Raw genomic sequence first — 24,807 nt, forward strand, 5'->3', positions numbered from 1 at the left:
GTGCAGGCAGAGGGGGCTGCGCATCGGGAGGTCCACCAAGGAACAACTGATTGCCCAGTTGGAGGAGAGGGATCGCTTGGATGACCCGATCCCTGTCCCTGAGGGGAGCCGCCCGGCAGACGCAGCGTGGGCCCCGGGGCCTGACCGGGCTGGGAGGGGTCAGACTGCTGCCGAGGACATCCCGAGACCCTTCCTACCTATGCCTGGGGGAGGGGTTGGGGGAAGCCCAGCGAATACCGAGGGCACCCTGACCCCAGCACCCAGCAGGGGATCCTCCCGGCGGAGCTCCCCATCCCTGGAGCGGAGGCGGCTGGAATGGGAGAGGGAGATGAAAATGAGGGAGCTGGAGGATCATGAAAAACAACGTCAACATGAGGAGAAACAACGTCAACATGAGCGTCAGGAGAAGGAGAGGGAACGTCAGGAGAAGGAGAAACAAAGACAGCATGAACTGGAGCTGGCCAGGCTGAAGAGCAGTGGGGCCCCGGCTGTGGTGAATGAGGGGGGACCCAAGACTGCAAGGAACTTTGATAAGTGCTTCCTGGCCCAGCGGAAGGAGGGGGAGGACATAGATAGCTTCCTGACGGCCTTTGAGAATGCCTGTGAGCTGCACAGGGTTGACCCTGCAGACAGGCTCCAGTTTCTCACCCCCTTACTGGACCCCAAAGCCGTGGAGGTGTACAGCCGGATGACAGGGCCGGAGGCAGGGGACTATGAACTGTTCAAACAGGCCCTGCTCCGTGAGTTTGGGCTGACCCCCGAGATGTACCGGAGAAGGTTCCGGAGTCAGCGTAAAACGCCTGAGGTCACCTACCTACAACTGGCCAACCGGATGCAGGGATATGCCCGCAAGTGGACAGCTGGGGCCCGAGCTAAAGAGGACCTGCTTGACCTAATTGTACTGGAGCAACTGTATGAACAGTGCCCTTCCGACCTGAGGCTGTGGTTGGTGGACAAAAAGCTCGAGAACCCCCAGCACGCAGGGCAGCTGGCCGACGAGTTTGTGAACAGTCGGTCAGGGGGTAGCCGGGAGGAGTCCCAAAAGAACAGGCCCCCCCCGATGCAGAGAGAGAGTCACCAGGGGGCCTCCCAGCGGGGAAATAGGGAGAACCCCCTCCCAAGGGGAACGCCTGGCGTCGGGCCCCTCCGACCCGCTCGAGGGGACCAACGTGACCTGAGCTGCTATCACTGTGGCCAGAGAGGCCACATACGGTCCCAGTGCCCTGGGCTCAGGGACAAACTGAGCAGACCCAACCTACCCAGGGTTAATTGGGTAGGGACCCAGCTGGACGAGGGGCAGACGACCCAGGAAAGGGGGCCTACCAGTTTACCACCTGCTCAGGAGGGAAGAGTACCCCAGGCCAGCTCCACCAGAGGGCTGGAGGCTCTGGACTCAGGGCGCTCAGTTTACAGGGTGGGCGCGGGGCTGTCCCTCCGGAGAGAGTGCCTTGTTCCCCTGGAGGTGGATGGGAGGAAGGTCAATGGATACTGGGATACGGGCGCGGAGGTGACGCTGGCCCGGCCCGAGGTGGTGGCCCCAGATCGGGTGGTGCCCAACACCTACCTGACCCTGACAGGGGTGGGCGGGACCCCATTTAAGGTGCCCGTGGCAAGGGTACACCTGAAATGGGGGGCCAAGGAGGGCCACAAGGATGTGGGGGTACACCACCATTTGCCCACTGAAGTTTTGATGGGGGGAGACCTAGAGGACTGGCCAAGCAAGCCCCAGACCGCCCTGGTTGTGACCCGTAGCCAGAGCCGGCGAGGGCCACTGCTCCCTGACCTCGGGGAGGGTACCACACCGGAGGCGCAGGACCCTACCCTGGTGGGAAGGGAGGGCCGAGGGGCACGGCTCAGAGAGGCTGAGGCCTCAGACCTGGCCACTGAGGGGGAACCGGTCCCCATCCCTTCCCCAGCCGCTGAGTTCCAGGCCGAGTTGAGGAAAGATCCCTCCTTGCGGAAGCTCAGGGACCTGGCCGACCTCGGTGTGGTACGAACCATGAGGAGAGGCTGCCAGGAGAGGTTCCTGTGGGAGAAGGGGTTCCTGTACCGAGAATGGGCTCCCACAAGGGAAGTAGAGTCCTGTGGGATCAGGAGGCAGCTGGTGGTCCCCCAGAAGTATCGCCGCAAGCTCCTGTACCTGGCCCATGACATCCCCCTCGCAGGGCACCAGGGAATCCGGCGCACCAGGCAGAGGTTGCTACAGAACTTTTACTGGCCCGGGGTCTTTACCACGGTCCGGCAGTATTGCCGATCCTGTGACCCCTGTCAGAGGGTGGGGAAGGCCCGGGACAAGGGGAAAGCGGCTTTGAGACCTTTGCCCATCATAGAGGAGCCTTTCCAGAAGGTGGCCATGGACATCGTGGGGCCTCTCAGCAAGACGACCCGGTCGGGGAAGAAATACATTCTGGTGGTGGTAGATTTTGCCACCCGCTACCCCGAGGCAGTGCCCTTAGCTTCCATTGAAGCAGACACCGTGGCCGATGCGCTCCTGACCATTTTCAGCCGAGTGGGGTTCCCCAAGGAAGTCTTGACAGACCAAGGCTCCAACTTCATGTCGGCCCTGCTCCGGTGCTTGTGGGAGAAATGTGGGGTCCGGCACGACTGGGCCTCAGCTTATCACCCCCAGTCCAACGGGCTGGTGGAGAGGTTTAACGGGACGCTAAAGATGATGCTGAAAACCTTTATGAACCAGCACCCGCAGGATTGGGACAAGTACTTACCTCACCTGCTGTTCGCGTACAGGGAGGTGCCCCAGGAGTCTACCGGATTTTCGCCTTTCGAACTGTTATATGGAAGGAGGGTGAGGGGCCCCCTGGACCTGATGAGAGACGAGTGGGAGGGGAAGGCCACTCCCGATGGAGAGTCAGTGGTGGAGTATGTCCTGATCTTCCGAGAGAGACTGGCTGAACTCATGGGCCTGGCCAGGGAGAATCTGGCCAGAGCCCAGAAGAAGCAGAAGGTCTGGTATGACCGCACGGCAAGGGCCCGTGCCTACGCCACCGGGGATCCGGTGATGGTTCTCATCCCAGTGAGAAAGAACAAACTACAGGCCGCCTGGGAGGGCCCTTTCAAGGTCGTCAAGCAGCTCAATGAGGTAAACTATGTGGTGGAGCTGTCGAACCGGGCGCACCACCGCCGGGTGTACCATGTGAATATGATGAAGCCATATTATGCCAGGGGGAATGTGGTGTTGGCCGTGTGTGGACAGTGGGAAGAGCAGGGAGATGACCCTTTAGTAGATCTATTCCCTGGGACCAGAGCTGGTTCCCCCCTGGAAACAATCCCCCTCTCGGATCAGCTAACCCCTGCCCAGCAAGCTGAGGTCAGGGGGGTGCTGCATCCGTACCGACAGCTGTTTTCCAACCAGCCTGGACGCACTAATCTGACTGTCCACCGGGTGCAGACAGGGTCGCACCCGCCGATAAGATGCTCCCCCTTCCGAGTCACAGGGAAAACTGCTCAGGACCTGGAAAGAGAGGTCCGGGACATGCTGGCTTTGGGGGTGATCCAGCCATCTGCCAGCCCTTGGGCCTCGCCGGTGGTGCTGGTCCCCAAAAAGGACGGGTCGGTCCGGTTCTGCGTGGACTATCGGAAGCTCAATGCCATCACTGTATCTGATGCCTACCCCATGCCCAGGCCGGACGAGCTCCTAGACAAACTGGGAGGAGCTCGGTACCTTACCACCATGGACCTTACAAAGGGCTACTGGCAAGTGCCGCTGGATGCAGATGCCCGACTGAAATCGGCCTTTATCACCCCTCTGGGGCTCTATGAGTTCCTGACCCTGCCTTTCGGCCTCAAGGGAGCGCCGGCCACCTTCCAACGCCTGGTGGACCAGCTCCTGAGGGGGATGGAGAGTTTTGCCGTGGCGTATATTGATGACATCTGTGTCTTTAGCCAGACCTGGGAGGACCACGTGTCCCAGGTTAGACAAGTGCTGGACCGACTCCAGGGGGCTGGGCTGACTGTAAAAGCGGAGAAGTGCAAGGTGGGGATGGCGGAAGTGTCTTACCTGGGCCATCGGGTGGGGAGCGGCCGCCTAAAGCCGGAACCAGCCAAGGTGGAGGTGATCAGAGACTGGCCCGCTCCCCACACCAAAAAGCAGGTCCAAGCCTTTATTGGGATGGCAGGATACTACCGAAGGTTTGTGCCCCACTTTAGCGCCATAGCCACCCCCATCACTGAGCTATGCAAGAAGGGGAAGCCAGACAAGGTGGTCTGGACCGAGCAGTGCCAGGTGGCTTTCCGGGCGCTGAAGGAGGCTCTGGTCAGTGGCCCAGTTCTGGCGAACCCGGACTTTGACAAGGCCTTTGTGGTGTTCACCGACGCCTCCGACACGGGACTGGGGGCGGTGTTAATGCAGGAGGATGAAAAGGGGGAGAGACACCCCATCGTGTACCTGAGCAAGAAGTTGCTACCCCGGGAGCAACACTACGCGGCCATCGAGAAGGAGTGCCTGGCCATGGTGTGGGCCCTCAAGAAACTAGAGCCCTATCTCTTCGGGCGGCACTTCACCGTGTACACCGACCACTCTCCCCTGACCTGGCTGCACCAGATGAAAGGAGCCAACGCCAAGCTCCTGAGATGGAGCCTGCTCCTGCAGGATTACGACATGGACGTGGTCCACGTGAAGGGAAGTGCCAACCTGATAGCGGATGCGCTGTCCCGGAGAGGGGGCCCCGAACTTCCCCAGGTCACTGGTCACAGTGACCCCGCTCAGTTCAGTCTCGAAGGGGGGAGAGATGTGACGAAGTGACTCAGCAGGGAGGGGGGAGTGTTGACCTGGGAATGTGCCCTGGGGATGGGAGTCCTGAGAGCCTGTCACCTGAGCCAGGAGGGGGAGGGGGAGGTAACACCTCTGCCCGGGAATGTGAACAGAGGCTGCAGCAGGGAACCTGCTGGGTGGGGTTAGTTGGCAGTTTGGGAGGCTGGGGAGAGGAACACAGGGAACCCCAGGGCTGGGGTCTAAGCTCCCTGCTCCCCCAGAAGGACGTGATCGAGGGGTCCTGGTTGTACCCACAAGCTCTGTTGTGGACTGTGTTCCTGTTGTCCAATAAACCTTCTGTTTTACTGGCTGGCTGAGAGTCTCAGTGGATCCCAGGAAGAGGGGTGCAGGGCCTGGACTCCCCCACACTCCGCGACAACCTGTAAGAGTGGGGCTCACAAAATTGAGGTTCTGCTCTCAGATGGTTGGGGCTGGTTCTATAGCAACATTTGCCAGGGCAGGTGGGTTTGTTGGGGGGGAGGGCACCAGCCTGTATGGGACAGACCAGACAGCAGGGAAAACCAGTCACTGGGAGGCAACAGGACATCCACTGGCTCCCGCTCCCCCACCTTCCCGCCACACCCCACTCCCTCAGCGTGACCCAAGGCAGGACCGTTCCCACCGTTCTCCAAAACGGCAAGCATGTATTAAGCGCCTCCAGCACGCTAATCACCTTGCAAGACAGTGGCACAGTCCCTGCAATCCGCAAGCTAGAGTGCTCCAAGAATGGGGCGCCAGATTTCCCGAGGGACGCCTATCTGTTTGAATTGCCTCTCGTTTGTGCTACAAGTCAGTTATAGCGTGGGGCTGCTTCCTGGCTGTCATTAAAGAGATTGATTGACATCTTAATGGCCTGCATATTCCCCCGAAGCGCAGTGGCCTGCCGTGACCTTTTCAGTATTCCACATTTTGATTAAGTGGCATCTCAGGCCCCTCTATGCAGGTTGCTGAGGCCATAAAGCAGGGAGCAGGCACCGAATTTGAAGAAGGGCAAAGCGGTCCCATAATTCAGGGAGCACATGACACGTTAACAAGAGAGGCCTCATTCATTACAGGGCCGGACAGGGCAAGAGTGGAAGGAACGTAGTGAAAGGAACGTAGACCCACGCATCCATCTTTCCCCTTGAGAGAGAGAAGCACACTCGCTGTGTGTGTGTGTGAGATCCACAGAACAATCTTTACACTAATGATTGTTCACATTTGCAATTGTTCCAGTGTAAATGGCTGTTCACACAGTGAACCCCATCCTGGATCGAGGGGAAGGGGGAGACAGCCTCAGACCCAACAGCGATGCTGTGCAGCTCTGCCTCAGTTTCCCCACCGATGAAGCAGGGACAGTCCATTCCCAGCCCTGCAGGGGGTGCGTTGGGGTGGTGAAGCAGGGCTGCAAAAGCGAGGCGGATGTGACTCTTGCTGTCCCTTTCTACCAGGGACTTCCCACCCCAGATTTTAGGTGCCGAGCCAGCTTCCTAATTGGGTCCTGTGGCGCTCACCCCGCCCACCCAGCATGGGGCCGGGCAGGAAGGAGATACGGAGACAGAGCACTGTTAGCTCATCGCTCGTATTCCACCGCCGTGTTTCCCAGGACCTGAACACGGCGCCAGTTCCAGGGGGCTCTGGCTTCGCAGCCACGGAGCCTTTCATCAAACAGTCGTTATGTGGCTGAAAAAGGGCCCCAAAACATCATCCAGTGCGGTGTGCAGCCTTGGGGCAGTCTTGTGGGTCCCAGGATATCAGAGATGTTACCACAGCTGCCTCATCTCTCTTTAAACCATCAGCTAACTGAAAAGCATTCGAAGGGGAGAATCGTGGACTGAGCTTCTAAGCCCAGATGGGCCGGGGTTCCACAGAGCTGAACCTCGCGGAGTCAGCCGCACGGACACCCCCTCCCTGCGGTTCTCTGGGAACTAAACACACACGCTAACAAGATCGCTCGATAATTGCCCTGCTACTGCACCCCCTCCGCCTTCCCAGCACCGAGGGCTCCAGGGTCGTTAGCGGCCCCGCTCGCCTGCCAAGCCCGATCGAATCTAAGAGCCTGGCTTCGATTACTCCCGCTAATGCAGGCCAGAGCGCGGGAGGCGGCTGCTGGGGAAAGCCACGCTGCAGGGCTCTTTGTTAAGGAGTTCTCCGCCTGAGGGGCATGGGGGAATGCACCAGCAGGAATCATTTCTCTCCGTAACGGGCAATTACTCCTGCAGTCCTAACGAACAATGCCAGCGCCTCCCCACCCAGGGCTCTCCATTTCCAGAGCTGTAATTCCCCTATAGATGGGCTGGCCCACGACAGCCATCACAGACACTCCAGCTCACGTGAGGGCCTCAACATGGTGATTCAAGCACAGCCCCGATTGATCGGGGCCATCTTTACCAGCTGAGGGTCACAGAGAGACGACAGGTCCCAGCATGCAACGCTCCAGCTTGAGCAGAGCAGCGGATTGAGGGTTGCATGCTATGTCTGCCAGGGCCATACCTCCATGTTCCAGATGTGGGCAGCTGCGATTCACTCCCATGCAGGGCCAATCGGGCCAGGCCCCGGGCTCCTGGCATGTTACCAACACAGGCTCCCCACCCTCCACCAGGCAAGGACTTGGCATTGCCCAGTGACAAGAACCTATTGAAGAAAAGGGAGAGGAGCGCCAGGCATGCAATCCACTCCGTGGAATGTACTACTTCACACAACACTCAGTTAACCTGCGGAACTCATTGCCAATGCATGCCGCGAAGGCCAAAGGTATAACTGGGTTCAACAAAGAATTAGATCCGTTCCTGGAGGATAGGTCCATCAATGGCTATTAGCCAAGAGCGTCAGGGACACCAGGCCATGCTCAGGGTGTCCGGAAGCCTCTGACTGACAGAAGCTGGGGCTGGATGATGAGGGATGGATCGCTCGATAATTGCCCTGTTCTGTTCGTTCCCTCTGAAGGACCTGGCACCAGCCACTGTCAGAAGACAGGACACTGGGCTAGGTGGGCCATTCTTGTGACACACAGCGGGCATCCCTGGAAGTCTCGTGTCCTCAGCCGGGACTGGACAAGGCTTTCCTCAGCAGCAGTGCATGGCCCCTGCCACAGAGGCAGACAGCAATCACCCCGGAGGGCATGACCCTCTCCCAGGGATGCGCTGATGGGAGCACCAGCCAAGGAGCTCATCGCAGGATGGTCCCATGGCTACGGCACTGGACGGGGACTCAGGAACCCTGGCTTCTACCCCTGGCTTGGCATGACCATAGGCAACTCACTGCCCTGCTCTGTCGGGTCTGCAAGCTCACTGGGGCAGGGACTCTCACCATGCACACAGAGGGCCCCCGATCTCAGCCGGCCCCTCTAAGGCATTACACTGGTGCAACACAAATCCTGACACACAACAGCTCAGGCAGACGTCACCTTCCTTTAGCTTCCAGTTCCCTTATATTTAACGGCTCCCTTCCTGGATCGGGAAACCTCAGAGCATGACTGGCTTACGACAGTGACTCAGACGAACTCCTCAGGCTGACCCCCTCCTGCAGGGAACTTCTCCCATTCCCTTCCTCAGCCAGATGCAGGCCCATGCCCTGCTTGACCTGCCTTTTTTTTTTTTTTTTGGTGTACTCATCACTGCATATTTTAATTCCAATCTTTGTCAGCCATTCACCCACTCCTAGGGGCAGAGAGCAGCAGTGAGGGCCGCAACAGCTCTGCAATGCTCCGGGGGCAACTAGAGAAGAACAGAGTAATCCCAGAGACAAAGAGAAGGGGAAAGCAGCTCTGATCACCTGGCTCACACACAGCGATAGCAAGTTGGACACTGAAAATGCAGCTTCCATCAGCCCAAATTTCCGTTCTTCCATCTCGCTTCCCGATAGCAGCTCTCTGAAGGGGAGATGCCCCCATCCCCGGTTTCAATAAACCCCCGTTTGTTCTGTCGGCTTTCATGCACCATTCTCCCCACCTGCTATTGCATTGCTGTTTTGCATCAGCGGAGGAGCTGTTACTAGCCCAGAAATGGCAAGGACCTGGGGCTCTCAGCTCATCGAAAGCCCCATAATACGGACCCAGCTCCCAAGCCCCAGAAAGCTCAGCACGCAGGCCAGGACCCCAGACTGGCCGAGGGAGCATGTCATTTTGGACTTGCTTTGTGGGTGGCTGGTGAGAGGCTCTGTGCAGCCAGAGACAGAGGGGCACTCGGTGAGAGTGGGTTAGATCAGCTCCGGCGCTGGGCTGGGTGGAGCCGGTGCCGCGGCAGGAGGTGCATTAGAGGTGGGGGAACAGCGATGCCACTGCTGGTTAGGACCAACCCAACCCTACAAAGTGTCAAAGCAAAGCTGCGCCATGCAACGCACAGCGGGCCAGAAAGCCGACAAAGTCACAGGTGGGAAAGGAGCTTGGAGCAGCCCAAGCCACTGACTGGAAGGAGCCGGATCCCAGCGGGAAGAGACGCAGGAGGGGCGTGAAAGGGTGTCATTTGGAGGCAAGGACAATGATTAACCCAAGGTGACAGAGCAGAGGGACCCGGCTTGTTCTGGGGGCGTCCATGGTCAGTTCTTTACAGAGGGAATCTAAGCCCCCCCGGGCTAGCACCCAGGCTGGAACTTGCAACAGTCACTGACCAGCGGGAGAATGAGGCGTTAGGTCCGTCCCTCCGTTAAAACAAAGCTTTCAGCGAGCACCAGGGCAGAGTCCAGAGGCTGGCGCTGGGATCTCTCTGCGAGGCTACACCCTTGAACTGTGCTGAAATCCTATTAGAGAGGACAAAGCAAGGGCCCTGCCTTACACCCACTGCCTTCGCCTCTGGAGACCTCAATCAGGAAAAACAGAGCCCAGGGCTGGAAGAACAGGGGGTTGGAGGTCAGGATTTGAAGGACATCCGCAGAGCTGCGAGGGCAGCCTGGGGCTGGAAAAGCCGGTGTGTGGGGGCCACATTCCAATCAATCCACTGCAGCCCTGGGATTGTGTGTTGGGCAGAAACTTTTTCTGCAAGGACTTGGCTCAAGAGAGCCACTCTGAACAGAGCAGTGATTGGTACAATCACCTGAGCCACTGACCTCGCTGTCCTGGTCTCCGCAGGGCCCGCCCAGGCTAAGCCAGTGCCCCCGCCCACCCGGGGGAAGAGTTTTCAAACACTTTCCCTGCAGCTCCAAGGGAGTGTGGACTGAGTGGCCTGGTTTGCACAGGCAGTGACAAGCAGCAGTGGACATCCCGGGGGGCAGCCGTGGGAGCGCTTGCCGGGAGACTGGCCTCCACAGATCCCCGCCCTCGTGGTGCAAGGGGCAGCCAGGGCTCACTGGGCCTGGTCCCAGCTGTGAGCTCAGAGCAGAGCTGCAGGACGCCGGGGTTGCACAAGAAAACTCTTCCGGCCACGTCTTCTCCCTCCCGCTTCACCCACTCCTCTGGGGGGAGGTAGGGCGGATAAACAGGGCAGCGGGGTCACCCTGCAAAGAAGCTGTGGTTCTGCCATAGAGCAGAGACTGGTCGTTCTTCTCTGGAGCCCTGGATTTTCCGCACGTGCTCCGTACAGACTGCGCTCCCCATGACACACAACCCCCGAAGGGAGGGACACAGAAACCTGGCACATCAGGGGCCAGGGCCTAGACCCTCCAGCTACGATCGTGGGTTAAATCACGCCTGTCCCCATGGGATGGGCGCGCCTGTCAGACCACACAGCGCTGCGTCGGCACCGAAGCGTGGCACAGGCCCGGGCCAATCCTCACCCCCCCCCCCAGGAGAAAGACAAGTCTCGCTGTGCAGCGGGGAACTTGGCAGAGCTTTCAGTGCCCCAGCGCTGGGTTTAGGAGACAGGAGCCCGGCCTGACACTTCCCCTTCCAGTGCACATTCTCCCAGGCCACGCTGCCAAGCCTGGGCACCACAGGACCGGTCTGCCCCCGGCCCCTGTACACATCTCCCAGTTCCCGTGGACCGACCCAGTGGCTGCCAGAGAGCTGGGTGCACAGATACGCCCTGGGTGCTTTCTGGTCCCCGCAGGACGCCCGGCAGGGTCTCTGCCATCTTACACTCCCACTTCTCACTCTACGGCAACCCGAGGCCACCCCGCCCCCTCGGAGGGGACGAAGGGGGAGCGGTTTGTGGGGGCACGCTGGCCATGGGGGGCTGCCCAGGAACACGGCAGCGAAGCAGTACGGCGTGGGCGGAAAGGTGCTGGCCGTGCAGGACAGGAGGGCTCTCAGGCAGTGCCCTGCCTACCTCCTGCCACAGGCACTGCCCCTGGGTACTGCCACGTCTCTGCCCCGGAGCCAGGTCTCCATTCAGGGCAGTTACTTTCCTGACAGTCTGCATGGCTCAGGCTCGGCTCCCAGAGAGCCAGGCTCAGACCCGAGCTGGCTCAGAGACGGCAAACTCCCATCTTTATGCCTGCGTTCGAACAGGTTGTGTAGAAGAGAAACCAGACCCTCAGGGCGTCTGAGAAAGCCCCCCCGAGAGCGCAGGCGTCGTGTCCCCCCAGCAGCTTCTGCCTGATGTGAGTGGACAGCGCCGGCAGCGTAGTCAGCCTGAGACAAGTGGATGGCTTTCCAGTCCCGCTGCCCCAGAGGTGGCCGCATTTCCACACACTGCCTGGAAGCTATGGGACCGGAGGTACTATGAAAATGTCAGCCATGACCTACATCCCCAGCACCCGAGTGTCAATCCCCATCCCAAAGCAAGCAGCGCCGTGCACCCACTCAGCAGCAGCCGCTGGGCTCCGAGCCACAGAAAACCCGCCCGACACCTTTGCACGGAAGGTAATCGGGCTGCGAAGGGCTTCCTGTGCTAGGCTGTATTGTTTGAAGGTTTCCTTCCTGCCCAGCCTGGTTTGGCACAGCTGTGCTCATTAGTGAGCAGATATGATCTTATCGAGGCAGCAGGAATCGAGCGCACCTCCAGCTCCCGATGGCATGAGACCAAGCAGAACCGCCCCCCCCCCCCCCCAATTATCGATGGCAGATAACAGGCAGCGTCCACAGCGCTCCCTGGAGAGAGCCACACGGGATTGAGAGCTAAGTAAGGGCTGAGACGCTTTGCAGTTCTGATCACGTTGCAGCCAACTCAACCCCACTGAGCAGCCCCTCCGAAAAGGCTCTGGAGTGCCAAATGGAGCCATGAGGGGCATGTCTGCTGGTGAAGAGGAGCGCTTCTCCTGGGGAGCTGTGGGTTCATGGTGGGGAGGATTAAACAGGAAAAATAATAGCCGTACGTGTCTGTAGGGTGTCTTTCAGCCATGAGTGCTTTGCAGACTATATACAGGCAGTGCCAGGGAAGTGCAGCTGCCCCTGGGGAGGAGCGCACTGAATAGGGGTGTGAGTGGGGTGTTTTTAGCAGAGGACAGCGGGACAGGCCCCTAACTCATGGGGACTGGCCTCCACAGGCAACAGACAGGCGCTGGGAGGGGGGGCGGGGGCAGAGCTCCATTTTGGTGGTGCTACAATTACTCCTGAGTGGACCAGGCCCTGCTTTAAGCTCTGCCAAAGGCCGGAGTGGGAGCAGGCGGGGCCCTTCAGACAGGAACTAAGCTGCAGGGAGGGGGCTGGCGCACAGCGTGAGGGGGAGAACAGCACGGCTGCTCCGGCAGAGGAGCTGGTAATGCTGAGGCTGGCTCTACCCAGCTTGGTGGACCGGGTTCTTCTGAGCTTACCTCGGCTTCCTTGAGGTGCGCCCTGCGCACAGTGCTACATTCAGTGTCCGCAGACCCTGTCACACTCTCCTAAGGGCAGCCCTGGGCTCCCAACGGCTCTCAGAGCCCCTGTGCTCTGACCATCCAGATCTGCAGAGCCAGGTCCCGAAGCCACCTGCCAAGTCCCGTGTCCAGGTGGCACATCCTGAGCAGGCCTGCATCCCAGGAAGGAGAACCGGGGCCCACACGACGGAGACCCGGCTGACACGCCGCGTGCAGGGACGGAGCCCCACGCACCGGGACGCGGAGCTAGCCATCGCCCGGGTCCACAGTCCAGCTGACCAGCACCTCATCCCAATCAGTCACCTTCTGGTGATAGCTCTGCAACCCTACCACCGCCAGGACCTCCCTCCATCGGCAGCACCCCACACCCAGCCCCCCGGGGCCTGTCCAGCACCCATCAGAGCAAGTGATTCCAGTCACAGGCACCCCCCCGCCCACCGTGCTGCCAGCGACCTCTCGCTGCTTACAAGCCCCCGTTAGCTTCCGCACGCCGCGCTGCTTTTCCCTGGTGGAGACGCTCCTGGGAGGCAGGACCGCCACCCCAATGCACCAGTCAGGCTCCAAAGTACCATGTACCTTTTGTTAAACAGGCCCTCAGAGCCACAAACCAAGCCAGGGTGGGCACGAGGAGAGCATGGGGAACTTCCCAGCACCAACGGCCGGGCGCTTGCCCTCCAAACACCCCAACGGTGCTTAAAGGGGCATGTCAAGTGACTCAGGTTGCTCAAAAAGAGCCACCTTTGCAGGCGATTGTGAGCAACCCAGCAGACGAATTCAACAAAGGAGGGGGGGAAGAACTCCAAGTGGCTTTTCCTCGCAGAGGGATTTGCTCTCTGCAGTTTGCCCAGCCTGGCTGGTGGAGTGGACCGCTCACATCCTGGTTCTCGTGCTCTGACTCACCCATTCTGACATACTGACCCCCCTGACTTTCCCCTACTGCTGAACGGACAGAGGGGTCCCAGCGTGAGAGTCGCTGCTCGAGCTCAAAGCGGAGATACTTGGGTTGCAGGGGAAGTTTCAGGCACAAATTAAAAAACAATGTTCTCAATTAGTTCCTCCATCCCCTCCCCGCACCAGCCATGCCACTCAAGAGCTAGGCCAGTAGTTCTCAAACTTTTGTCCTGGTGACCCCGTTCACACAGGAAGTCTCTGAGTGTGACACTCCCCCACCCCCTTATAAATTAAAAACACTTTTTTTTGCAACCCAAAGTACTTTGGGAATTATACCGAGGCGGCACCCCTGAAATGCAGCCACCTCTGGGGTGGAGGGTGGCAGTCACTCAGCAAAGAGTACAACAGCGTCACAGGAGGGGGGATAATGACAAATGCAGTAACTTTTAATGTCTCATCCAAGGGCCAACCCTCCAATAAACAGCATGGCACTGTCTGAAGGCCTGGGGAGAACTGGAGTCAGCTCCGCTGGGTTTCAACCTGGGGTTTTCTACTGGCGATGACTGAGCTGTCCCCTGCCAACAAACCACAAAACCCAAGACTCTCTCTGTAGCAGACCCACAAGGCCAGGGCTGTAACGCCGCTCGGCCGCGCAGGGCCCAGGAGGGCTACCGATGCAGAGAGGAGGGACAGGTAGGATTGGCAGTGGGAGGATGTGAAGGGGTCAGAGTCGGAGGGGCAGAGTTAGCAGCAGGACAGATGGCTGGAAGAAGAAATGTGTCACTGCCCACATCCCCCGCTTTCCAGTATCCCTCTGTCACCAGCTGCATCCTCTGCTTTGCTTTGACAGGAAAGAAGCCCCCCTCCACGCATCTTGCCGCACTGGAAGAGTCGGGGGGGGGAGTGGGTGTACAGCACAGTACCTGCCCTGAGAGCTGCGTGAAGGGGGCTCCAGAAGATGACGAACTCAAGTACCCCTCGTACAGCACATCTCATAACCCTGGCTAGCAGCACGGCCGGAGGGCGGATGGCGTGTAAACGGCTACTCCACCCGATCACTCCTTGCACCTACAAACGGTCTGAAAACACCAAAGGGCAGGAGAACACCTGGCCAGCTTCCCACTGGCCACAACACTTGTTCCAGGCAAAACCTAACATTACAAAGACTGGCCACTTCCCTATTGTGGGCTGTGTTCAGAGGAGTGCGACAAAAGCCCGGCTAGCACAAGAGCGCGCTAGTTTCTGGGTGGCACGAATGGAATCCAACGCTTTAGAGGCCCAAGGAGAGCAGAAGAGAAGCAGTGATTTAACACCCCTTTGTTTGCTTCCCCCCCTTCGTTCACGGAAGAGAGACTGACTAGAGAGTTGCCATTTCTGCTTTTCCTCCCAGACTGGTGCAAGGCTTGGGTTGCAAACCCTGCAAGGGGATGTTTCACTGGAAAGAGAAGAACTTGGCATTTTAAGAAACAGTTTGCAGATTTTCTTCTCTCAATAACTAAGTTCGGCCAAACCTTTAATGCGCACACAACCCCTAAAACACCGGCCCCAGCTAGCAACTCCCTGCAGCCGGCCACGCTCAGACACCCAGCAAAAACAAACAGAATGGGTACCAACTTCAACACCACTGAGTCAATCTCCGATACTTGCACACAAGCAAGTGTGGTTAGGAGGAAAGAGCCGTTACCTTTGTAAATACCATTTCAGGCTACAGCGTAATCTGCAGGACACGGGGAATGGGATGGGGGGGACACACAGAGTGCCATGCCATCAGTGGCCTAGAAATAAGTTTTCTCTGCCTACCCTACAGGTTCCCCTCGAGAAGGACCCCCCAGAGATAAATATCGGCTCCAACCTCTCGCTCTTTTTTTTTTTTTTAAGAGCAAACAAAAGATCCACATGCAGCAGGAGCGTGAAGGGAAAAGCTACATGGGAATTGGAAATTGTCCCATGGGAAGCAGGGGTGGGTCCCACCTCCCATAACCAGAGCTCCCTCTGATTCTCAGCAAATCCATTTTGCAACCAGACTGAAACTTTTCAAAGGCGATTCCCCATCCCCCCCCTCCACACAGCCCCACAGGCAAAGCCCAGCTGGGTTGGGAAGGGTTCAGAGCCAGGGCCAGGCTGGGTGCAGAGGACAGATTTGGGGGAAGGCCTGGGATGCATTCATTCTATTCAGGGTCTTATGGGTGGTACTGAGGCTTCCCAATTTTTCATACTTGCTGTCCGGTCACCTGAGGAGCTGGCGAGGCGGAGGCTAGGGCGCACGCAGAATGCCCTGGGCACGGCGTTAGCGAGCCAGAGAATTGGCGCATGGGGGCAGAGGGGGGGCTGCCCCAGGGAAGTTGGCAGCACACAAGGGTGCACTGGGGTGACCCCGGAGCTGCCCCCCAGGTTCGCAGTGTGCAGAGAGTTGCACTGTGGCTGGGGGGGTTACACAGGAAGAATGGCCCTGAGATGGTAGGTGGGACTTGACTGCACTGGGGCTTGCAATGCACAGGGTGGGGAGGGGTGTCCGGGGGAGGCGCTAAGGGTGGGAGGATTGACGGGGTGCACTGGGACAAGGGCTGAGGGGGTGGTGAACGGAGCTGGGGCTCACGTGCCTGGGGGATGCCCCAAGCCCGAGTGTTGTTAGGGAGGAGGGGAGCTGGGTGCACCGGGGATGCCAGGCGGGGAGGGGACGGGTTGACGGAGGGAGACCTGGTGTACAGGGGTTGCCAGCAGGGAGGAGGGGGACTGGGTGCACTGGGGTTGTCGGGAGGAGGGGGGGGGGGGAAGAGGGAGGAGAGTCTGGGGGGACGGGTGCACAGAGGGAGGACAGGAGGAGGGTCCGGGGGCACCGGGGGGAGGGGGCTGGGGGCACGGAGGGAGGAGGGTCCGGGGGTACCAGGGGGAGGGGCACGGAGGGAGGCGGGGAGGGGGGTCCGGGGGCACCAGGGGAGGGGGCTGGGGGCACGGAGGGAGGACGGGAGGAGAGTCCGGGGGCACTGGGGGAGGAGGCTGGGGGCACGGAGAGAGGCGGGGAGGAGGGTCCGAGTGCACCGGGGAAGGGGATGGGGGGCACGGAGGGAGGACGGGAGGAGGGTCCGGGTGCACCGGGGGAGGGGGCTGGGGGCACGGAGGGAGGCGGGGAGGAGGGTCCGGGGGCAGCGGGGGAGGGGGCTGGGGGCACGGAGGGAGGCGGGGAGGGGGGTCCGGGGGCAGCGGGGGAGGGGGCTGGGGGCACGGAGGGAGGCGGGGAGGGGGGTCCGGGGGCAGCGGGGGAGGGGGCTGGGGGCACGGAGGGAGGCGGGGAGGGAGGTCCGGGGGCACCAGAGGGAGGGGGCTGGGGGCACGGAGGGAGGACGGTCTGGGGGCACCGGGGGGAGGCGGGGAGAAGGGTCCGAGTGCACCGGGGGGAGGGGGCTGGGGGCACGGAGGGAGGACGGGAGGAGGGTCCGGGGGCACCAGGGGGAGGCGGGGAGGAGGGTCCGAGTGCACCGGGGGGAGGGGGCTGGGGGCATGGAGGGAGGCGGGGGGAGGGTCCGAGTGCACCGGGGAAGGGGATGGGGGGCACGGAGGGAGGACGGGAGGAGGGTCCGGGTGCACCGGGGGAGGGGGCTGGGGGCACGGAGGGAGGCGGGGAGGAGGGTCCGGGGGCAGCGGGGGAGGGGGCTGGGGGCACGGAGGGAGGCGGGGAGGGGGGTCCGGGGGCAGCGGGGGAGGGGGCTGGGGGCACGGAGGGAGGCGGGGAGGGGGGTCCGGGGGCAGCGGGGGAGGGGGCTGGGGGCACGGAGGGAGGCGGGGAGGGGGGTCCGGGGGCAGCGGGGGAGGGGGCTGGGGGCACGGAGGGAGGCGGGGAGGGAGGTCCGGGGGCACCAGAGGGAGGGGGCTGGGGGCACGGAGGGAGGACGGTCTGGGGGCACCGGGGGGAGGCGGGGAGAAGGGTCCGAGTGCACCGGGGGGAGGGGGCTGGGGGCACGGAGGGAGGACGGGAGGAGGGTCCGGGGGCACCAGGGGGAGGCGGGGAGGAGGGTCCGAGTGCACCGGGGGGGAGGGGGCTGGGGGCACGGAGGGAGGCGGGGGGAGGGTCCGGGGGCACCAGGGAGAGGGAGCTGGGGAGGGGGGCCGGGGGCAGCGGGGGAGGGGATGGGGGGCACCGGGGGGAGGCGGGGAGGAGGGTCCGGGGGCAGCGGGGGAGGGGACGGGGGGCACCGGGGGAAGGAGGGTCCGGGGGCACCGGGGGAGGGGGCTGGGGGCACGGAGGGAGGCGGGGAGGGGGGCCGGGGGCACCGGGGGAGGGAGCTGGGGGCACGGAGGGAGGACGGGAGGGGGGGGTCTGGGGGCACCGGGGGGAGGGGGCACGGAGAGAGGACGGGAGGGAGGACGGGAGGGGGGTCCGGGGGCACCGGGGGAAGGGGCACGGAGAGAGGACGGGAGGGAGGTGGGGAGGGGGGCCGGGGGCACCGGGGGGAGGGGCACGGAGGGGGCACGGAGGGAGGCGGGGAGGGGGGTCCGGGGGGAGGGGCACGGAGGGAGGACGGGAGGGGGGTCCGGGGGGAGGGGCACGGAGGGAGGACGGGAGAGGGGTCCAGGGGCAGCGGGGGGAGGGGGCGGGGGGCACGGAGGGAGGACGGGAGGAGGGTCCGGGGGCACGGAGGGAGGCGGGGAGAGGGGTCCGGGGGCACCGGGGCACGGAGGGAGGACGGGAGGGGGGGTCCGGGGGCACCGGGGGAAGGGGCACGGAGGGAGGACGGGAGAGGGGTCCGGGGGCACCGGGGGGAGGGGGCACGGAGGGAGGCGGGGAGGGGGGCCGGGGGGCACGGGGCCGGGGCCGGACCCACCTGCTGGTAGTCGGGCTGCTGCGGGCGGAAGGCGCCGGGCACGGGCTGCAGCCGCAGGCTCACGTGCGGGAAGCGGTGCAGCCAGGCGGCCCACCAGGGCGCCAGGTAGTCGGCGCGCGCGGCCGGCAGGGCCATGGCTCCGGGACCGGCTCCTCCGCCCGCCGCGCTCGGCTCCAGCGCCCGGCCCCGCCCCCCGCCAGGCCCCGCCTCCAGCGCCAGGCCCCGCCCCCAAGCCCCGCCCCGCGCCCCCCGCAGCCCGGTCCCCTGCCCCTCCCGCACCGGGCACAGCGGCTGGGACCCCCCGCCCAGAACCCCAAGGGGCCTGAACTCCTGTTTTCCTGGTGCTGGCTGCTTCCAAATGGTTTCTGAAGCAAGAAAACGGAGCTCAGAGCCTGCCCCTTCTCCCTCTAAGATCCCTTTGTGACGCTCTGTAGCTGGGGGGAGCACCCTGCACCCCCACGTTCATCGTTATAAAATGATGGTGTGGCAGCCAGCGCGGAGTTTGCCGTGGGTGGGTGTCTGCGGAAGGCTCAGGATGCACTGGGCAAGGCCGGTCTAGCGCTGTTCTAGCGGGGTTACAGGTTAAAATCTCCTGTGTACAGTTACGAGGCTGAAAACGTATCCTCATGGCTTAAAGCAAGCCCCTGCAAAAAGGCTCCAGGAACAGAGGGGCAGTTCACACCTCGTCGGGGCATGGAGGGGACAAACCCAGCCCAGCCTCACAGGAACAACGGACACGGGCGTAGGCAGCAACAAAAGAATCTGTTAGACCCTGGAGGGAGTCACTCCCTTCCTTTGGGCAGTCTGGGAGTGCGATGAGGTAATGCTCACTTGGCCCTGAAGGTGGGGGGTGGGGGTGGGGCAAAGCCAGGCGGAAGGAAAGGACATGATAAAAGGGAGAGACATGTTGCCCTGCTCGCTCTCTTCTGCCTACATCTACAGACACCACCACCCACAAGCGACTGAAACACTGATCAAAGGGGAGAGCCTGCCTGAAAAGTAACCAGCCACCCTGTGGTGAGAAGCATCTAAGTTTTTAAAGACACTGAAAGCAGGGGGCTGGACTAGACTCCTCCAACCCTAATCTTCTCTGATTCTATGGAAGTGTTAAGATCAGCTCAGAATGCGTTTTGCTTTTATTTAATCTGACCAGATGTGTCTTGTTATGCTTTGACTTATAATCACTTAAAATCTATCTTTATAGTTAATACATCTGTTTGTTTATTCTACCTGAAGCAGAGCGTTTGGTTTGAAGCGTGTCAGAGGCTCCCCTTGGGAGAACAAGCCTGGTACATATCAATTTCTTTGTTAAATTGATGAACTCCTATAAGCTTGCAGCGTCCAGCAGGCATAACTGGACACTGCAAGACGGAGATTCCCAGGGTTGTGTCTGGGACCGGAGATATTGGCTAGTGTCATTCGGTTGCAAGTAGCTGGGAGCAGCTGACATGCCAGAGGCTGTGCGTGAACAGCCCAGGAGTGTGGGCTCTCACAGCAGAGCAGGGTAAGGCTGGCTCCCAGAGTCAAGGATTGGAGCGGCCTAGCAGATCACTGGTCCAGACACCACCAGAGGGGAACATCACACCCTTCCTAGCCCTCTGCTCCCCATCTGGAGTGCACAGCACTTGGCTCTGCTTCTACCAGCAGGAGCAGTGTTTCAAGGAGCACACATTTAAATATTTTCTTGTCCTTTCTCTGGCTTTTCTTCCCTCTTTCTCATTCGGAATATCAACCCCTATGCATGGGCAGCAGGTGAACCCCGTAGGGGAGGCTAGCCCCCCGGCCCTGCCCCTTCTGCCCAAGGCCCCGCCCCCATGGCCCTCCTGTGGCTAGAGGAGCCCCCTGCCCCAAGCCACCAGCAAGTCCTCCCCAACTGCCCCAAGCCGAACTCCAGGCGGCTTTAGGGGAGAGGGGGAGCAAGGGCAGATCCTTGGGGCGGAGTATGGGCAGGACCACGGCCTGGGTTGGGGAGGTTTATAGCCTCCCCTGGCCTACAATACCCACCGCCCTTGCCCCTGTGCGACAATGAGGTGGGAGTAGCTAAGGTAATTGCACCTGAAATGGTCTCAGTGCTGTTGCTGATGTTTGTATTTGATGCAGTGCTGAGCGGTATGCTGGAAATTAACCAATAGCAATTAATTATCTGGCATCAGATTGCCCAGAGATACCAGAAGGGGCTCAGCTAGAAGTCATGGGCTTGATACAGGAACCATTGGGTGACATTCTCTGGCCTGTGGACAGAGATCAGACTAGAGATCATAATGGGCTCTTCAAGCCTTAAATCTAGGAAGGCCAAGCGGAGTAAGGGGTAGGAGCCGCGTTGTTTTTTAACAGGAAGCATTCAGCTCTAAAGGTGCAGCTCCAATTAAGCGCCGACTGACTCCACCGGAGAGCTCCCTGCTGTGATACACAAACGCGGCAGCAGAGAACGGAATGGGTGTCTCTTTCTTCTGGCTAATAGAGTCATTGAACGACTTATTTTTTAAACAAAGCAGCCTAGGCCCCTCTTCCAAAGGGAACGACCCAGGAGATGAGAGACTAGCAAGGAAGGAGAGGTGCTAAGGGGCCATGGGCAAAGAAATCCTGGGTAGGGAGGCAGCAGGGGGACTAAGCCAAGAGCCTATTTTTGCAGGAAAGGGAGGTGCGACGAGGTGTTTCCCCAAAGAGCTCAGACTCTCGCTGAGCGTTTGTGCCCTTCCGGGGCAGTGAAGTAGGGTGACCAGGCAGCAAGGATGAAAAATTGGGATTGGGGGGGAAGGGTAATAGGTTGCCTATAGAAGACAAAGCCCCTAATATCGGACGTCTGGTCACCCCACAGTGAAGTCTACAGAATGAGGCCCTGGCGTTAGCATCTTGTGAAGGTGAGCAGGATGGAGGATTGCAAAAAGCACCTTTGCAGTGGCTGGGGCAGACAGAAGCCCGTTAACGGCGTAGCCGGGCCTGCCAGGATACTGGGGACACCTCCAAAAGGAGAGAGTGAGAAACTGCATTTAAAAAAAAAACCAAAAACCAAAAGGGAAAAGTGTTTTAGATTCTGCAGGAAACAAAGGGCAGGAAGGGCACGCAAGGAACACGGAGCAGGCTCAGGCTAGAGTTTGCTTCTTTCTAATGGACAAAGGAGGCTTGGAAGGTTTTATCTAAATAAATAATCTTTTGTTCTTTCCCTTGAAACTCAGGCTGTGGCTGGGATGGAAGAGTCCAGAGCCAGTGGAAACTTGGGAGGAAGGATGGTCCAGTGGACATGAGACACTGCTCTGCTATAGGCTCCTTGTGTGAGCCGTTTAGCCACTCTGTGCCTCGGTTTCCCCATCTGTGAAAGTGATAATAGCCCTGCCACCCGGGGGGGGGGGGGGGGGGTTGGAAGGATAAAGACAGTAAAGGTTGTGAGATTTTCATCTATTATGGTAATGGGGGGGGACTTATCTGGCCTGTCTCAGATAGAGATCTAGTCATGTCCTAGGAGCCCCTGGGGCGAGAGCCCAGACATCGGGGAAAAGATTTTTAGTCTGAGTCTTTAGAGCTCGTTTTTAACACCCATAACTAACAAAGACGTGGAGAAAGGACAGCTTTGTTAACGATACACACCCTGGCCTCCCCCACGGTGGTGGGCTTTGAGAGCTATCATAGAAACGGCCTGAGTCCTCGACATCCTGCTCCTAAACTTAGACCAGACACTACCGTACACATGAAGCAGAGAAAAGGGCTTTTTCCTGTGCGAACGCTACCCTGGACCCATCTTTTGCCACCATACAGCAGCAAGGGCAGGCAGAGACCCAACTGCTTAGCAAAAGCAAGGGGAGGTCACCTTGAAAAGAGGAGAAGCTATCGTTTTCCACAGGCACGGTGTTAGCATAAGAGCCATACGCAGAGACCCAAACGGCCAAAGCACACCGCAGATCCCATGCAGCCTCTGGCCTGGCTGGAGTCGCACCCCAGTAGAATTTGGCCTGCTAACTACACGGATGACTTACGTACTAAAACACAGGAACCGGCCTGAAACAAAAAGAAGCTTCCTCTTGCTAGTGGTTTCTCGTGACCCTGCTGTTTAGAAGGTGGAAGGCTGGGCAGAGTTGCATGAGAATCGTGGTTCCAGGCCCCGTAGGACTGACAGGCCCGGTAGGACTGACAGGCCCAGCGCCAGAGGAGCGGGGTTTAGCTTTTGAAATCGGAGAATCAGACTGACGGTGCTTTGCAGATGGGGAGGGGGAAACGTGTGCAGAGTTGCCTGGCTGAGTCACCCCCCTGCCCCCGTTCCATAAGGGCAAGGGCCCAGGGCTGCCCAGAGGGGAGGGGCAAGTGGGGCAATTTGCCCCAGGCCCCCACAGAATACTATAGTATTGCAACTTGTTTTTATGGAAGGGGCCCCCGAAATTGCTTTACCCCAGGCCCCCTGAATCCTCTGGGCAGCACTGCAAGGGCCAGTAGTGCCCGAGTAGTCATATGCACTCACTAGCAGACTAAGGAAGACAGAGAAGTGTGAGAGAGTGTGTGTGCGCACGGGGAGGGGGGGCGGGGGGGAGAAGGGGTTAACGTCCTCCCTGAGCGCTGACAGCTAGATGAGGCAGCTCTCTGATGTGGGGGTGAAAGCCGTTTCTAGGCCGCGTGGAAGTAAACACCACAGTGGATACAAATGAGCTTTACCTGCCATCTTGCCGTCCTTTGCTCGCACTTGCTTACCTAATGAGTTCAGCTTGGCAGTGCCTTCCCCCGGGAGAGGCCTGAGATTGCAGAATCTGAATGTCACATTTTAGGTAGCTGATTAAACAAAGGACTCATCCTTTTCCAGGACAATGAGAAAATGAGTGAAATGAAAGCCCACACGCTGGCAGGGAGCAAATGCGTTATTAGCCCAGCCATGCAGTCAGACCCTCCCCTATGAAGGCTTGGAGAGGGGAGATGCTCTCAGAACCAATAACCTCAGTTTTGTAAAGGATCCATAACAGAAGTAGAGTTGCAGGATCAGCCTGACTGGTCAGATTGTGTGAAGGTTCCCCCACAGGAAGGAGAGGTGAAGAATGCCTTACAGCATACCAATCTTGATCACATTTTACTCATCTGTAGATCTCAAAGCACAGCAACAAATTAAATCTCAGACACAGACGGAAGGGAACCGCCTTTGGGAATTGCTTTGCAGGGGGAGTTTGGGGTAGGTCACAGGCTATTCCAAGCGAAAAGCATCCGCCCTCACTGAGGGATAGCTCAGTGGTTTGAGCATTGGCCTGCTAAACCCAGGGTTGTGAGTTCAATACTTGAGGGGGCCATTTAGGGATCTGGGGCAAAAACTGGGGATTGGTCCTGCTTCAAGCAGGGGGTTGGACTAGATGACCTCCTGAGGTCCCTTCCAACCCTAACCTTCTATGAATCTATGTGCAGCCCTGGAGCTGGGAAGAGCAGAGAACCCAAAGGGCCTAGTCTAAGTCCTGTTTTCACCACCCCCTGATCACCTTTGAACTGGCACTTGCCACATCCTGAAGTCGCAGTTGAAAAGAACACCAAGGACAGCTACGAATTGTCTGAGGCTTCCTGCAGGGGTAGGAGCGATTCAGCTGGGCTGGGAAACAGCAATTTAGCTGCACATATAGTGCCACCGCTCCAGGCCTCAGCAAAGCTCCTGGACCCGCCTACAGCCTCCACTCGTTGCATTTCCAGTTCCGTGTGCCTTTGAAAAGGAAACTGTCAGAACCAAAGACAGGCTCCCCCAACCCGGGCATCCGGCGTGCAGAGACGACACCGGCTCTGGAACAAAAGCTGAAAAAAAGGTTGGACAATTGGAGGCCGTAGTACGCATCCCAAAGCGCAACCCGGAACGTGAAGGCACATGCAGGGGTCTCTGGTAGGTGAATGCAGGAGGCCTGGCTCTGCTGAATATGGTTAAAAACATGTCTCCACCCAGCTTGCATCCCACGTGAACAACAACGGTCATATATATTAAGCCAGGGAAAGGCCCGAACAAGAAACTTTGCTAACACTGGATTTATAAAGGTTGCTGGACCACAGAGCCCACCTCTGCAAGCCGTGAGAGGCTAGGAAGTAAGCAGTTAAGTCATTCAGCGTCTTACCTACACTCATTTGATCACCTTTTCCTAAAGATTACAGAACACACATCTAGCAGCGGCTATTTGCAATCTTACACCAACCCTCACTTACTGCCCCCCCCCCCCCAACTCCACACTGAAACACATTAATATCAATCCACAGAGGCTAGAGTTCAAGGGCGTCCACTGGTTGTTCAGGGAGATAGTAGATATTGGAAAGGATCGATGAGTGGAGTAGGCGGGATGCTAGAGGACTTGCATGCTTGTTATGGCTTGCACTGGAAGGGGGCAGATCTGCAGCGTAGCTACCTTGGCTCAAAGTGGTTTTGCTTCTAAATCCAGACCGCAGAGATCTTGAGACTCCACTGCCAGAAACCATCCTGTCACGGGTGCCAGGAAATTAACCCACCAACCCCATAAGTCTTCCTCACCCCCAGCCTCTGAAGGACACATGAGACACAGTTGCTTCACTCCACCTTTATTGCTTCCTACACCCATGCCTAACAGGTGTGTGTCAATTTCAAGACTCTGCAGCAGGATGTCAATCTCCAGGCTGATAATGAATTCACTGTAATAACACCATTCTGCAGATGCTGGGCTGCTTTCTGAAGAATGGCAGTTGCTTGACGAGCCAGATGGCCCTTAC

At 59.4% G+C, this 24,807-nt stretch overlaps 1 protein-coding gene across 2 annotated transcripts in view; it reads right to left on the minus strand.

Annotated features, from left to right (window-relative positions):
• Nucleotides 1–18,306, minus strand: part of TTYH2 (tweety family member 2) — a 48,603-nt gene extending 30,297 nt beyond the window's left edge. For both annotated transcript variants that reach the window (XM_048817722.2, XM_048817721.2), the window contains exon 1: nucleotides 18,127–18,306. In XM_048817722.2, coding sequence (XP_048673679.1) covers nucleotides 18,127–18,261 — 135 coding nt within the window. In that variant the 5' untranslated portion in view covers nucleotides 18,262–18,306. The remainder of the gene's footprint in view (nucleotides 1–18,126) is intronic.
• Nucleotides 18,307–24,807: the final 6,501 nt, after the last annotated feature.

Source organism: Caretta caretta, chromosome 14 (genome assembly GCF_965140235.1).
Source record: "Caretta caretta isolate rCarCar2 chromosome 14, rCarCar1.hap1, whole genome shotgun sequence".
Taxonomy (NCBI): Eukaryota; Metazoa; Chordata; order Testudines; family Cheloniidae; genus Caretta; species Caretta caretta.